The 17165-nt window shown below is 37.3% G+C and overlaps 1 protein-coding gene across 3 annotated transcripts in view; it reads right to left on the bottom strand.

Moving 5' to 3' along the window:
* Nucleotides 1–17165, bottom strand: part of CENPP (centromere protein P) — a 151619-nt gene that overhangs the window by 132140 nt on the left and 2314 nt on the right. For all 3 annotated transcript variants that reach the window (XM_027812953.2, XM_027812952.2, XM_027812954.2), the window contains exons 2-6: nt 16745–16899; nt 15827–15972; nt 15401–15489; nt 10686–10774; nt 1854–1950 (exon numbers count right to left, since the gene is read on the bottom strand). In XM_027812953.2, coding sequence (XP_027668754.1) covers nt 1854–1950; nt 10686–10774; nt 15401–15489; nt 15827–15972; nt 16745–16881 — 558 coding nt within the window. In that variant the 5' untranslated portion in view covers nt 16882–16899. The remainder of the gene's footprint in view (nt 1–1853; nt 1951–10685; nt 10775–15400; nt 15490–15826; nt 15973–16744; nt 16900–17165) is intronic.

Here is a 17165-nt window from a genome sequence, read left to right as displayed (position 1 = left end):
ACAGTGTGAGAAAACCATTAGAAGCGCTTAACAGCCTGGGTAATTTTCTTTTAAGTAATAAAATAGAAAAGCTATAAATCCAAAACTCCACCCCAAGTAGTCTTCTCTCAAATACCGTGCACAGTTCCCTGCCTACATACTTGAAGTCCAGCAAGCAGGTAGGAAAAAAAATACAGAAAGATTACAGACTCTTACAGGGTAAGACTCTTCAGTTGTTTTGCTGCACATGTTAAAAGCATTATTCTAGTCACTTTCACACACATTACTATGGAATCTTAAGTTACAAATACACATTCTCGTTAGCAATCTGGTTATTTGAACTGTTAGATTTGATCTTTGAACCTCTGTTAATACTCTTACCTCAGAAAGCCTTCCATTTCTAAATGAAATCATTACGAATGCTAGCAGAAATAAGGTGGCCTAAAAACTCATCATAAGCCCAGACAATCATACTTGATAAATACTCTCCCAGATTGGTTTGCCTTTCTCAATAGCATCTTTGTCCATGAAAAAAAAACCACCTTTAGAAAGAATATGTGCAATATTGACTAACTTGTAATATATCTTCGGTTAATTTATCTTCACACATCTTCTAGCAATGAATGTATCCCTTCATTGTTCACACTCAATGTCTGCACAAACACTTTTTAAAACTGCTTAAGACAATTTCAAATTAATCTCCAGACCTATCTCCTGTCTATTTTTTTCATTTTTGTACTGAATTTTAAAATGGTAATAGTTACAACAGTTCATTGAATCACTGTCCCAGAAACCACAGTGGCTTCTATCATAAGGCTTATCTAAGGATCAGAAAGCACCAAGTGAAGCTGGGAAAAAAAACAATCAAAAAACCCAATATCACAAAGCTATAAAGCACTTGGTGCTCTGCCTTCTCTATGGAGGAAGTAAAGAAAAGTCCTTAAACAACAACCAGTAGGATTAGACAACATCAGTTTATTACTCAGCTGAGGATAGGATTTTTTTTTTTAATATTATGAGAAATTAGTATTTTTTTCTTTAATCTGGTTAATTTGATAATAGAAATTGATTAATTTAGCACAGAAATTTGAAAGGCCTAAAAGATTCAAAAAATGGGAAATGAACCAGTACCCACTTCATGCTACAGCTGCAAAGTAACGATAGTGCTGAGTTTAATGACAGTAAATGCTTGAGCTTAATAAAACTGAACTAAAATTCACACACAATTAAGCAGCTAAACATCCTCCTCTAATATTAAGCTTCGTATAAGATGTTCTGTCCATAAGACTGCAGTATTTTTACTCCAAGGATTAGCTCTTTATCTTTAAATCAGTACAAAGACAAAGCAAACAAACCAAATAATAGTAATTTAAAACCAAGTTCAAATACTATGTTCTAGCTAAAAGTGCAGAACAATTTATTTCCTAATCAAGTGAAACAGAACTGAAAGTGCTGTCATCCAAACGCATGTTACCACATTTTTGGAGACAGATCCAGTCCTTCAGAACTAACATTTAAATCCCAAAGACTACAAATTTAATTTTCTTTTAACTTCTTCTTTTGCCTGTTTTTTGTCCAGAATTAGACATAATACCAATGAAAAACTCTTATACCCCCACAGAAAGGCACAGATATTCTTATTGGCCCCCACGTACAAGTAACACAGAAATAGCATAGTAAAAAACAAGACAAAGGCATTACCACTTGAACACAGCACAAAAATCTTTAACTAATATTCTCTTCTCCACAACATACAAAATTATGATTCCCATACTCTGCTAAAGAGCGCTAATTCCACCTCCATTGCTCTGTCTTCACAAACTACTTAAAGAACTAAACACAGTATCGATACATAAAGGCTTGACAGACACTACCTTGAAATGTCGGAAGGTGCATCTACGATGTTCATACCACTCAGCATAAGATGAAAAGCTTCTGAAAAATGTTAAGAGATTGCCACATTCTTCAGCTCTACAACAGAAAAATGTATTTTTTAACCCAAACAGCACTAGTCAGATGTAACAATTCTATAGCCTAAAACGTGCACTTTTTCCTTGAAGAATTTGTGATCAGTGTTGTTTGAATTTGAAGCCAGAAATCACCACCCTCACCCCCAAATAGGAAGAAAAAAACCCTGTAGTATAGATTAATTGTAACATAGATGTATAGAAAAAAAAATATTGACCAATTCATTTACAAACCAGTACTTTCAACTAATTATACAAATGATCCTTGTTTTGGAAAATTAAATTGTCTTGGAATCTGATGTTCTGCTAACAGTGCAGATGCACCTTTACTGATTTGCACTTAGTCAGTATGGGTTTGGGTTCAGTAGAGCTTACAGCTGCATCACGAGACAGCAGCAATAAAGTTACCCTTAAATGTAAATGTGGTAACTTCACAAAGTAGTCACCTGTAGAAATCTTAGTTTGACTTTATGACCATTTGTCTAATACTCTTGTTTTCTAAACAAATTCCAAGATGTTGCATAGTAAAACTTTAATCTACAAAACTGGTAAGATTTACCAAATTGAGTCACTAAGCTTTGAATATTCCTGAGAGTATTTTATCCTAGTTAACAAAATCTTTACATGATTTTGTTATCTGCCTCTGCCTGCATCACATTCAGCATTTCAAATTTAGCCTTGAAACTTCAGTAAGCAAGGCAGCCTGTTCGTTAGATCATAGATGAAATCTAAAGCAAAACTTGTTATACATTTAAAACTTGATTCATCTGCTATTAAGGAAGCTAGTGATATTCCTGTTAATTATGGAGTGGGCCAGGACAGTGGAGAGCGGTGCCAATAAATCTGTACCTGAGAAGTGGAGTGCAGAGATCTTAGTGCCAAGCCCATCACAAGCAGAAATAAGTAAGACTGGAGAGTTGAGCCGATTCTTGCAGAACACCCCTCAGTACTTCTACAGTTTTGGGCTCCCTCATGATTTAGCTGTTCAGCTGCATGTGAATATGTTATGGCTTCATTCATACAAATGATCCTACATTTGCACTAATAAATTGTCTTGGAATTTTATGTCCTGCTAACAGTGCAGATGCACCTTTGCTGATTTGCGCTTAGCCAGTATGGGTTTGGGTTCAGTAGAGCTTACAGCTGTATCACATGACAAACACATCAGTGCTATTCTGGCAAGGAAATAACTCAAATGCAATGTTATTGCAAATACTAGGTTTTGATCCATATTGCCTCTGAAAACAGAAAGGTCAGCAGTAGTCATTTTACTTTTTTGGCATTTTTGAGGAATTTTTAATACAAGAAGCAAAACATAAGAGAAATAAAAGAAGTTCCTATAGTTTTAGCTTTGTCAGTTTCAGAGTAATTGAACAGCATCAGTGAAAATGTTTATGGACAATGATTCCATGCTTAGTAAAATAAGTTTTTTCCATTTCCCCTGACAATAGTTAACAGAGGCAACAATACATGGTGCCAGCTAAACCTAAGAGATTATAACTCCAGAACTGCGCTGCTCAAGTAAAGTTAAAAACAGAACCACACGCATAGAAGAAATACAGATTTTGCACTTTGAACATAAGGATGTTTATTTCCTACCTGTACTTGTTTCATACACACAAAAGTTAAATCATTTAAGCTTCAATATAATTTCAAAATTAAATATTTACGGCATCTAAAGAAACAAATAGAAGTTCCCAGTCCCAAAGAAACAAAAAATAAATTAAATTACTGCTGGAGTAATTTCCAAAGAAGTTCCAAACACTGCATAAAGTACAGAATCATGGAAAGCTACATGGCTGATCAACTATCCATTCTTGCAGATGGGGAAAAATACATACAGTTTTGAAAATAAAAGCTGCTCATGACACAATTAGTCCTATTGAATAGGATAGCAAAACAACAGACTGACACTGAAGAATAACATGTTGCGCTAACTGGGACTGAGAGGTATCACTGCTATTTTTCATCAGTCTACATGGAAGTAATGATTTTACATGCAACAGAAGTTGCAATGCATCAAGCACTGGAGCTGGTACATTGCCTTACACCATTAAATTTGGTTTACAAAAGTTGTTTGCTAGCAAAAATAAGTTATATGCTTTTCTACTTCAGTAACTGACACAAATTACTTACTTTCTTTATACATTTACTATTTTGTCCTCCTAGCAATACTGTATTAGTTTCTATATTAACTGTGATGCATACAAGCACAACATTTTTAGTATAAGTACACCATTACATTCACTCTGAGACAGCCCAGGAAGGCAGGAAACAACAGAAGAATGAATAATGGAATCATAGACCGCGTTGGGCTGGAAGGGACCTTAAAGATCACCCAGTCCCAGCCCCCCCGCCACAGGCAGGGCCACCTCCCCCCAGCCCAGGTCGCTCCCAGCCCCATCCAGCCTGGCCCTGAGCCCTGCCAGGGTCGGGGCACCCACAGCTGCCCTGGGCAATGTGTTCCAGCGCCTCGCCGCCCTCACGGGAAAGGTCTTCCTCATGTCTAATCTAAATTACCCCCTTTCAGTTTAAAGCCATTCCCCCTCATCCTGTCGCTACATGCCCTTGCAAAACATCTTCCCCCCGGCTTTCCTGTAGCCCCCTGAGGTACTGCCAGGCTGCTACAAGGTCTCCCTGGAGCCTTCTCTTCTCCAGGCTGAGCAACCCCGACTCCCTCAGCCCGTCTGCACAGCAGAGCTGCCCCAGCCCTCTGAGCACCTTCGTGGTCCTCCTCTGGATTGGCTCCAACAGGTCCATGTCCTTCTTACACTGGGAGCCCCAGAGCCGAGTACAGTGCTGCAGGGGGGGTCTGGCGAGCGGAGTAGAGGGGGAGGACCCCCTCCCCCACCCTCTGGCCACTCTGCTCTTGGTGCAGCCCAGGATTGGGTTGGCTCTCTGGGTGCCGGGGCACAGTGCCAGGCCAGGGTGAGCTTCTCCTCAATCAACCCCCCCAAGTCTTTCTCTGAGGGGCTGCTCTCAATCCATTCTCTGACCAGCCTGTATTTGTGCTTGGAGATTGCCCTGACCCACATGCAGGAACTTGCACTTGGCCTGACTGAACTTCATGAGATTCACACAGGCCCACCTCTCAAGCCTGTCAAGGTCCCTCTAGGTGGAACCCCTTCCCTCCAGCACATTGACCCCACCACACAACTGGGTGGCATTGGCAAAGTTGCTGATGGTGGGCTCAATCCCACTGTTCATGTTTCCAACTGTCATGGCAACCCCAGCCACTTGCTCACTCCCCCCACAGCAGGATGGAGGAGAGAATAGTAAAAGTGAGAAAACTCATGGATTGAGATAAAGACAGTTTAATTGTTAAAGCAAAAGCCACACACACAGAAGAAAAGCAGAACAAGGAATTAATTCACTATTTCCCCCCGGCAGGCAGGTGTTCAGCCATCTCCAGGAAAGCTGGGCTCCATCACGCATAAGGGTTGTCCCTCCCTTCCTCCTTCTTCTCCCAGCTTATATACTCAGCATGATGTTCAATGGTATGGAATACTCCTTCGGCTAGTTCGGGTCTGCTGTGTCGCCTCCCAATTTCCCCTGCCCCTCCAGTCCTCTGGCTGGCAGGGCCCAAGAAACTGAAAAGTCCTTGACTTTGTATAAACATTGCCTAACAACAACCAAAACCATCAGCCTGTTACCCACATTGTTCTCACACCAAATCCAAAATACAGCACTGCACCAGCTACTAAGAAGAAAATTAACTCTGTCCCAGCTGAAACCAGGACACCAAGAAAGGAAATCAAGGTACTGGAAATCAGTAACAGGCAAAAACCTGCCTTAGAAAAATTAGGATTAGAACCATTTGAATTAAGAGATCTATTAACTTAAAATAGGTGCCATTACAGAAGTAGAGAGTTTGCAGAAATCAGGAACTGAACAGACCGTACCCTCTTTATTGTTAGCAACCCAGTGACAGCAACCTTTAAGAGCATACCTAATGCTTCTCCGCTCTAATCAAAAGAGGAAACAGACAGCAGTTACAAGGGATAATTGTACTAAAGACAGATTAGAGAAACAGGTGGGAGCTGGTTTAACAGGGAAGGATTTGTCTTGGAAGGGTTTCTTTTTAGAAAAACACAACAGAAAAAATATTTATTTTTCACATTTCTTGTAACATAAGGATCAGGAAAGAGAAAGGAAAAGAGACAATATAAGATGAACAAAACTCCCAAACAGCCAACCATCCATCCAGTGTTGTCAGTAGGAGGGAGGAAAAACACTCGTAAAGGGTGTGCAGTTTTTACTGAAGAAATGTGGCAAGAATGCAAAATTCCACAACAGCTAAGCGTCAGAATACCTGAAGCAACATGATTTATAAGGATCAACAGTTTCATATAATTGTTGATATGAAGCCACAGTCAAATGAAACAGACTATTAGCCATTATCAAAACATACCTGGCAAGCACTGCTTTGAAAATAAATAATTATTTCAATTACTAATACAGGATTTTACAAGTTTGCAAAACCTGACCAAGGAAGATACTCCCAAATGTAAGTCAAGTATTTCAGAAAGGTACAAAAGATCCAAATTCTACACATAAATTTGACTTTTAACATCCTTTCTGTTTGAGATTCGCTATTCTTTTTGGATTTTCACAACAGTTGAGAACAGAAAGTTAAGGCCATTTAACAGAACAGTTGCAACAGTGGTATTACACCAAGTCACTTCAGCCACTCAAGGGAGAACTGTGCCTCAGATCCAGTTCTATTTAATATACAGGAACAGCAACCCCTAACACATTACAAAACCAAACTGGAAAAAATACATTAAGTTCATTCAGATACTGAAATGTAAAAGAAAAGCCAAACAAGTTTTATCCTAGCCTGGAAAGAACAGCGTCATTAAAGGAAGTTACCACAGTAGTCACAGCTGCCAACAAAATCAGGCCAAGATGAAAAAAACACTGGCAGCACAGGCAAAATCGAGTCCCTGGAAGGACGCAGACCCATACTGATTTACAACAGCTGATTAGCTCCATGTTCTGGAAAGCTTTTTTTCACACAACTCAAAATTGTACATATAAAAATCTACACATACTATAGCAAAAATCAAGACAGTAATGACTGCCCACATCTTACTGTCTAGTGAACATGATTGTACACATACTGCAATGTGATTTTTAAATCTACATAACATGTAAGAGGACCAACACAAAACTTTGTTACAAAACTACATACTTAAAACTCCTTTGAAAAAAACTGGCAATTTTGATGTGTATCCACTTTTATGCAATTCAAAAATACTATCACAAACCACGTGGCCTTGTTTTAGCATTATGTCTTTCGGGTTTTTTTACTTCTTCTTTTCTTCTCAGATTCACCTTCAAGTGATATAGCAGATGAAAAATTTCAAGGCTAGATTGCCAAGCAGAAAGAGATAGTTTTGGCTAACAAGTTCAAAGAACCAGTTTCAAATGCAAAAGTTAGTGTACCGATTATATCTGAGTAGATACTTCTCTTGTACAGATACAGCATTGGCTAAATTTAAAATAGGAAACTGGATTCAGTGTGTAAAAAGGGGAAAAATCTGTGTTGACATGCACAGATATATGTAATATACATGCTTTTTTGTATTGGCAAGGGAGAAAGACTGCATAAAAGCACCATTTCAGTTAACGGTTTCATAGCTCTTAAAATACGCATAGGCTAATTAGGAATTATTGTTTAAGTTAGCTAATTCCTAATGCTGCAGCCAACTACAACAAACACTAAAATACCAAGAAAACTTGGTATAAAATAACAAAGTACTAAGAAAGTGCACACTAAAATGTAAGCCTCTTTTTTTATTATTATTATTTGAAAGAATTTAACATTACAAAGTGTCACCAGATTTTAAAAGAAAAAACATCCACTACGAGCAGAAAACACTCATCTCCAAAGCCAACATCCATGCTACAGAGAAGTCATCCAAAACCAGCAAAAAGCACACTCAGGCAGAGAGTAACTCTGTATCAGGTTAAAATCACACGCCCTTCATCCAAACACCCTTTCACTCTTACAAAAAAACCAACAAACCACAAAAATCTGTAAGATACTTAATTGTTGTAGAAGTATTTAAGGCTCCTTTAATAAACTTCTTTAGTTATTTTAAGGGAGGAAATCTACTTTAACTCACTGCAGTATGTAAGACTTCTTGTATTAGCATATAAACCCAAACAATGACTCTTAACAGCTGTGGGAAGAATTCATGCTTCCCCTCATTTCCAAGATACCTCGTTTAAGCAGTGTTTAATATAATGCAGGCTTTCTCTAAATCCTTCACCCTGACTTGTAAATTTTAACTAGTTAGTAAAAAATAGGAGCAGTTTTCAAACTGTCTAAAACCTCCTATTTGACCAAGTAATCCATGCAATAGTTAACTGACCCAACAACTGATCAGATACCAAGCAAAGTAAAAAAAAGAAAAAAAAATCCTGACAATACTTTTCTTAAGATTATTGTAGTCCTCAAAAATAATAAAGTATAACATAAGTGATAACTGATGCAGAGGGCACTCAAGTAAAATCCCAAAACAGAAGACTAAATATTGGGATTCCATTTGCATACCTATTTTATCGTCACAACATATCTAAGGAATGGTACATTTTCTAAAAATAGGTATTATATATTGTAGCAGTACCTGGTTGAAAATAGACTGCTGAATTTTGTTTCTTTTAAAAACACGTTGCTCAAGTGTTCTAGCATTCCCCCGTTTTCTCCCAAAGCAGAATGGGATTGGGAATTACAACTGAATGCCAAGTTTTTAACTCTGGTGCTCTTAAAGACCCTTTTCTGTCATGCATTACGAAAACTGAAGCCAAAAAAATTAGAAAGCTGAGGAGGAAAAAAAGCCAGGCCAGTAAAGAAAACTGAACAGAGCTAGAAAATGAATATGGCAAGACTGGGCCAAGGAGGTAAAAGAAGGAAATAGAAACCAGTAGGGAGGATGAAGAAAACCAAACAATACAAAGGGAGACTGGATTTAGCTGGTCAAGAATGAAGCGAAAGGACAGGAAGAGGTAGGAATCAAGACTCTAAGAACAGCCAGTGGACTGAAGAATAAAGGGCTAGTTGGGAAAAGTCTGAAACTAGACATGAAAAAAGGGGATTAAGTTTTAAAGAAACAAGAAATAGATTAATATAGTAACTGAGAAAAAAAGCCACAAATGGAAGTCACATAACCGGATTAAATCAATCTAACAGTGGCTGCTGTCAAAATAAACATGGTCAACAGCAGCCCCACTCTGGCCACACACTTACTTGCATTAGGTCAGCAACAAGCACTGTGACGTTGCAGGACAAGTCAAACAGAAAAAAATGAAATTTGAAAGGCGGGGGGGGTGCAGCGGGGGGGTGGCAAGGTAGGGTTTCCAACCTATCCCCCCAACCCAATTACTTTTTCATCCAAATGACTGCGCTGATTCTTTTTGCCATGTGGATTCAAGAGTATATACACTGACACATAGAGAACAGATGGTACACGCAGAGAGAGGCTAAGGAAAAAAGAACTGCTTGCTTTACTGACAGCAAAGCCTTAATTCATCTTCTATCATTCACGAAAACATGTTTACTTAAGAATACTGGCGTAATGTGGAAAAGGACCAGGGCAGTGAAAAGAGAGGGAAAATATAGCAGTGCTCAAGCCATGATGAAATACAGCCTACCGCTATTTCAACACATTCCTTTCCAGTATGACTATTAAGTTCCAAGACACTTCTGCTGTCAAGAACATGATAATTAAGAAAACAGGGTAATTTCCTTTTCTAAATCCTGCTTCTTGAGAGCAGTTACCTACTATTCTCAGTTATACTACTAGCTTTAGTAGATTTGTATGGAAATTACAAAGTATCTAAACAAAAAATTTGGCTTTTAGTGTAGAATAACAAAGCCTGAGGTAACTCAATAGACCTTTCTTTTCACCCATCTACTTGCATTCCCTCTCCCTCCCCAAATCTAAAAAAATAATATAAAACAAAAGAAATCACTTAAAGAACAGGACTAAGATTAAACCAACTACCCAATAATAATTAATAATGATTTGTTCTCAGAATAGTTTGCTAGCAGATTTCACAGTGGAATACTGCAGACAAATACTTTGATCATTACCACAAGAAACTCTTATCCTCCAGAAAATAATCAAAAAGTAGCGTTCACTTACATGCTTAAGTTCCAGTATATATGTTTTCTTAAGCCACTGCACAAATACACTATTCCAGGTCTTTGTTTACAAATTCTATTGTTTTTAAAATATCAGTGAAAAAAAATCTTGATGCAAAGAACAGAAACGGAATGGTGAGCAGAGCATTAAGAAACAGGCAAGTATTGAAGAGCGGTTCTGGATGTACACTTTATCCATTACTCACGCACACTGGACAGCTGCAACTCACATACACATTTGAGTTAACAGTTCACGTGTTGATTATATATATTAAAATGCAATAGCTGAAACTACCTTGTAAAATCTTTCTCCGAAACAATTTTGAAACAGCTAAAACAGATAATAGGCAAAAACCCATTTTTGTTTAACATGAATTTGTCATGGTCCTTTCAGGGCTTAAGTTATATATACTTCATCTTCTCTCCAGAAGGATACAGACAAGGGATCACAAGTGTTTAGGTTGGGCTAACAGTACATTACCAAACAAACAAACTGACTGCCAGCAATTTACGTGAAAATGCAGTATTGCATTTAGTATCAGATATCCCATACAATAACTTCCTTTAAGCAAAAAACTCCACCTTACCTTTCCACAAACTTGCTCACATCTGAATTTTCTCCAGATTCCATTCTAATGCTGAGATCAGTAATAACAACAGAGACATTCTCTTTGTTCTAGATTGGAAAAGTAACAATGCAGTATTTTAGAAATTCCTCTGGCAAGGAGAAATAAATATCTATATGCATATAAAATAGGCAAAAACATATGCAAATGCTGCTAAGTATTATAATCTTTGAGATAGCATTTTTTAAACTACAGCTTATATGTATAGACGTTTTCTTTCATTTCAACAGTATCAGTTTTATCCATACAACAAGGTTTTTGGAACAATATCTGAACTTGTCAGCACAGAGAATATACACGTATAAAGGAAGACTTATAAATAAGACATTCATCTACTTCCTTTCACATCACTTCCACTTCTTTCAGATTATTTTCATTTTCCAACACAACCCCTATCTGCCGCATACACCAGGAAATTCAAATAGGGTTTCATCTGAAAACTATAACAATGCTACCCTACGTTTAAAACTAAAAAATCCTGTTTTCCTTTTTTTATTTATTTTAAAGCTCACAGTTTTGCCTCAAATTCTTGTCCCATTTTTACAACAGTGTTACTCAGGGATACGTGCATGATAACAAAGTGTTTCCAAATTCAGAGATCTAACAACCTATTAAAAAAAATGAGAAAAGTAGTTCATATAATAGAAATGAAGCCACAAAAGAACCTTATTTTTTTTCTGCACATTCTTGAACACACCAGAGTAATAGGTTAGATAAGTGAAACAAAAAGCTTAAAATCACAGCTTGAACACCATGGCAAATGCTTCACTTTATACTAGACACCGTACTTTATTTTTCTTATACCCAGTCACTACAAGCAAACAGGAATGGCAACATCGAGGAAACTAGACAACCTGGAGTCAAATGCACACATCACAGCAATCGCTAGTTCTGGTTGGACACATGTACTGCCATCATTAAAGACGGAAAAAGCAAACCAAGACACTACAAAGTTTAACGGATTAAGTAACATCAGGGAAAAAAATTAAAATTTAAAGCAAAACGTTCAACACATGCATGGAATTGTAGAGAAGCTGCTAGTAGTCACAAGCTAAGACGCTACTTTCCAAAGAAGCTGGTTTTCCAGTGAGCGAGTTACTAACACATGCCAAGACACCATCTTGGGGTCCAATAAAAGGTTTGAAAGGAAAGCCCTTGAGAAGAAAACAACTCGTACTTGAATGACTGCTTTCTCAATAGGCTTAGACTTGTTTTGGCAGATTTTCAAGCCACCTGTACATGTCGCCTCCTAATACCCAAGGACAGTAAGAGGGGGAAAATAAACAAGTCGAGCAATGCTTTTGCATTAACCTGGTTTTCTTCACCCACATTCTGACCTTCATAAGTGTCCACCTGTGCACAGTGGTGAACAGACAGAAGCTTCTTTGCTTGCACAAGCCTGGAATTATGAACTATATGCTCATCTGATTCTGTGCCAAACCTGAAGAACCAGCTAAGATGTAGAGTATGTCAGGCACTGAGTGACCAATGCTACAGTAACACAATCTCAACCATTCAAAGCTAGTCAGAGTGAACTCGGATCTGCCTCCCCTTCTTTGTACAATTGTATCCTGGAATACAGCTTTTAACATGAATGACATTTAACAATTTGTTTAAATTCAAATCAGAGATAATTACAAGAACAATTTGTTACTGTCTATTAAAAGGTTTGATTTAAGGTATTATGGAGCTGAGTTAACTGCATTGTAACAACTACTAGATTAAACAGCTAGAATTAATGGTATGAAAAAATTATACTGTATCTTCTGCCACATACCAACGTGTTTGTTACCTACTACGCATTTCCCAAAAAGAGCTGATTTATTTCTTGTCTTCTATCTCTTAAGTTGGGTGAAACTAGTTGCAATTTTACATGACCTTGCCCATGATGATCTCAGTACAGGTTATTTTAAAGACAACTGTTAGCCATATCTTAGAAAAGAGGCTTCTCCATTTTTATACGCAAGAAGCCAGTGGCATAAAAAAAGTTTAACTTTTCAGGTCTTACCCTGGCATGAAGTCTTTAACTTTTCTGAGAACTATGGAGGCAGACTCTTGCATCCATAGAGGACCTTCTGACTTCACTGCAAGATGGCCTGCACAGTACATGTAATCCGTCATAAAACCAAGATAACAAGTCACTAGTTTTATACCACAGAAGCAGCCACCTGGACCCAGGCAAAATGTCTCAACGAAACTATTAACAATCTAGCCATGAGGCATGCTTTTTCATTATACAGAAGTGAAAGAATCGGGGGTTTTAATCATATAAAGTTACAAAACTGGGTAACTTAAAAATACAATCCTTAAGTTTGAATTTTTGAACTATAAATTTCTCTCAAAATCTATTTGATTCAAACAGCCCTAACAAAATGAAATCATAGAACTGCATACAATGGTTGTATTTTACAATTCTAACCAAACCATTACATTACAATTTGTACAACAGCCAAAACACATTAACATTTATGTAAATGCAAAACTTTAATAACATCCAAGTTCATATACAATCACAAAAACTGAGCAAAGGAACAGAAATTAGTCTGGGTTTGAAACAGTAAATGTACTTCTTGACTTACGTATGTAACATGAAAAATAAAAAACCTGTATATTATAACACAATTACAAACTGTACTCCTCATTGGTGTTTGCTTAACTAATTTACCATTTTTGACAAGCCAAACCATACAAATACATAAAATATTGGCAATTCAAAGTTTATTAGCTTCAGGTAAATTGAGATATCATTTGCATTGCATATTAAATTATGTTACAGGTGCTGTGTACTTTTTTTAAAATTCATGTAAAAATTTGAGTCAAAATAATATTTTTTCAGCTGAAGTGTTTTTTTTTTTAATATATACACTTGGTATGCTATATATCACTTACTGTAGTGTATTTCATCAGCACTGAAGTAGTACAAGGGCAACAAAGCTGGGGAAGGGGCTGGGGCACAAGTCCTGTGAGGAGCAGCTGAGGGAACTGGGGGTGTTCAGCTGGGAGAGGAGGGGGCTCAGGGGGGACCTTATCGCTCCCTGCAACGACCTGACAGGGGCTGTGGGCAGTGAGGGGTCGGTCTCTTCTCCCAGCTAACAAGCAACAGGACAAGAGAAAACGGCTTGAAGTTGCACCAGGGAAGGTTTAGATGGGATGTTAGGAAAAATTTCTTCACAGAAGGGTGGTCAAGCATTGGAACAGGCTGCCCAGGGAATCACCGACCCCGGAGGTGTTAAAAAAAAAAAAAGTCTAGATGCGGAGTTTAGCAACATGGTTTAGCGATGGCCTTGGCAGTCCTGGGGTTAACGGTCGGCCTTGATGATCTCAATGGTCTTTTCCAACCTAAACTATCCTATGAGGCCAAGCTTTAAGCAATTAGGTAGACATGTGCTGGCATCTAGTGGTGTCACAGATTTAAGCAGCACCATTGCAGCTGTAAGTAAACACCACCCAGTTACTCATCGGAGCTCCACTGACACTAAAATGTTACCACTCTGCAGGAGCACACAGGTGAGAAATAAACAAGAATTTAAGTCACATGATTGATGCAGGCTATTTCCATGCTCAAAGCTAAATGCATTTTATACAAGCAATCGGTAAAATCATCTTGCTAAGACCACCAGTCATGCATGGATTTAAGAGATGACAGAATAACCTCATTTACGAAATTCATAATACGGCTTTTCTTTAGGAAAGACATCTTCACACAGAAAGGCAATTTTTAATACTATCAGGTTCAATCATACTCAATTTGAAAAACACTTTAAAGCTTGAGCTGAAAATAGTTTTCTTAAGAAGGAATTCTCTTGATGTCAAAAATATTACAAACTGGGGGACATTGTTACAAATTGGGGTATTAGCTGTTTTCCACTGCTAAGTGAATTCTGTGCTAAGAATAGGTTCTTATGAAAAAGCTTCCTTGCAAAAAGTCCATAATCATTAGCGTAAGTTCCATGCAGTCCTGTGACGTATTGACTAGTCACAGTAGCCAAGCAAATAGAAATATGACCCAAGCAAAAAAACAAAATCAATTGTTCAAGTCTGTAGCGGTTTAGATTTTCCTTAGTTTCCTCAAGAAAGGTAAGGTTAGGAATTTTCCAGTCTCCAGAACAAGACACCTGACTATAGCAGAACATGTGGGGGAGATCAGAGACAGCTGTGGGATGAAAGCTGTGTTGGGTCAGGATGAAGCCCCAGCATGTACTTGGCAGAGCTGGTGAAACTCCAGCACTATTCAGGCCTTTACTTCAGTGTTAGTCTGCAAGACCATCCTACAGGGTGTCTTAGGAAGAAAGGGCGATAGGGACTTGGTAGTCCTAAGTTTACAGTTGGACTCAATGATCTTAAAGGTCCTTTCCAACATAAATGATTTTATGATAATAATTTCATGACTTAATGTTGAACATGACCTTCAGAACTATTTTACTTGGATGCACATGGAATTCACAAGTTGGGTCCAGCTGTTCTAGAGTGAAAACAGCCCACAGAGGCTTAGATGAAGGGGACTCAGGCAATCAAAATGACAAAATACCAGTTGAAGGTTTCAGCTGGAAAAGGAAGCATTGATATTTGCCCATTTGAAATTTTGTTTGTTTCTTTGGGGGGGGGTGGGGGGGTGGGTGTAAGTTTTTTTGTTTCAGGTTTTTTTGTGGTTTTTTGAAAAAAACATTGATCCTTACCTGCATTTCAAGAAGCTGGAAGTCCAATTGAAAAGACAGGGAGTGGCAATTTCCTGATAATCTGTGCTTCTGCACTGTTCTGTTTCTAGCTGTTATAAAATAAAGTTAACATAATACTTTATTATAATTCTATTAATTATTGCATTAGTCATAATTTAAATACCAACTAATACTATCCATCACATAAAGTTAAACATGTTAAAAAAACCACACAAACAACTAACTTTGTAGTCTTTCACTTTCCCACTACACAAAGTACTATATTTACTCAGGAACTATTTTGTCAATAAAGAAAATTATATTGTATTTCAAAATAATTGTCTTTCTGATAACAGTGAGAGTAGAATTACAACATGCATTTGCAAGTATAATGAACTGACACATTATGCTCAGCATAGTAGCAGCAAAGGGCAGAGAAATGCTTACTTTTTTCCACTGTTTTCTTGGAATGATTTGTGAACTGAATACCAGTAAATTTCATTAAAAATGAGAGATCTGTTTCTAGAGTTTCAAGCTCAGCTTTCAGGTTTGAAGGAAATTCATGTCCCTTAATTTCTGTTTGGTATGAACTTCTAGAATTGAAAAAGAAAAAAAAAATAAAATCAGAAGACCCAGACATAAGAACATGTTTTGTCACATCAGTACAACAATACCATTAAATAAAAGGCATTTGTAATGTGATCTGATGGTTTTCAGGTCAAGATCAGTTTCCAGTTTCAATCATATCACATTACTGGGAACAGTAAACTAACTTACATAAACACTTCATGTGCACCACCAGGTAGACACAGCCTTTATTATAAGCCTTGAGGTACAAGTATCCATTTCAAAGAATGTATAAAAGCAACGAACTGCGACATCTTTACTCATCTAAATTACTTAGCTGTGGAGTATACATTTATTATAGAATAGCAGTTAAATAATGGAAATAAAAAGCCCTAAACATGGCATTTCTTTAGCACGTATCTAGTCCCACCTGACAAGTCTCCAGTCTTTTTTTTTCTTAAAGTATATATGCACTGAGCTGTTTCACAGTGTGTAATGGAAAACATGGCCTTTGCGGTATCCACAAAGCTAACATACCTGATGTCATGCTCTGACCACTATCATTGCCTTTTAAAACCAAACAAAACCCTAAAAAACACAAACCACCAACAGAAGGCAATAAAAAAGAGACTAACTATTTATTATTTGTTATCTTTTACCATATATAGCCCACATCCTAAACAAGATCAGTACAGTAAAAATCACCTAAGGAAAGTCTTAACATAGAGGCAAAAGCTTATCCTAAAGAATTTTGCCAGAGAAACCCTATTAGTCCAATATATTAAAAAAAAAGCGTACATTGACATTAGTATCTCCTCATCAGAAAAAAAAGTGGATTCTTGTTGACTATCTTCATACTTTTCAGCCAATAGTTCAATTTCTTCTTCCAGTGACTGGATTTCATCTTCATAAACTTGAAAAATGCTGTTGTCCATTTCTGAGAATCAATGCTCCTAGATAAGAGAAAGTAAGTATATTTCTTAGGCAAAAAAAAAATCAGAATAAATTATTTTTATCCAAGGAATTAATTTAAGAATTAAGAAATGCAAATATAACATTAGGCAATTATTTCTCCTACCCCTCTACTTAAAATGAGACAAATTCTATTATATTTTATGACTGTGGCAATATCCCCGGTAGCTTTTACAAGTATAACAACTTACACCTCTGTAAAGAATTCTAGAGTGTCAAACAGTCCTGTTCGCTATGGAGGATCAAA

The sequence above is a fragment of the Falco cherrug genome, chromosome 4 (genome assembly GCF_023634085.1).
Source record: "Falco cherrug isolate bFalChe1 chromosome 4, bFalChe1.pri, whole genome shotgun sequence".
Taxonomy (NCBI): domain Eukaryota; kingdom Metazoa; phylum Chordata; class Aves; order Falconiformes; family Falconidae; genus Falco; species Falco cherrug.
Note: the sequence above shows the minus strand (reverse complement) of the source record. Positions and strands in the feature narration are given on the sequence as shown.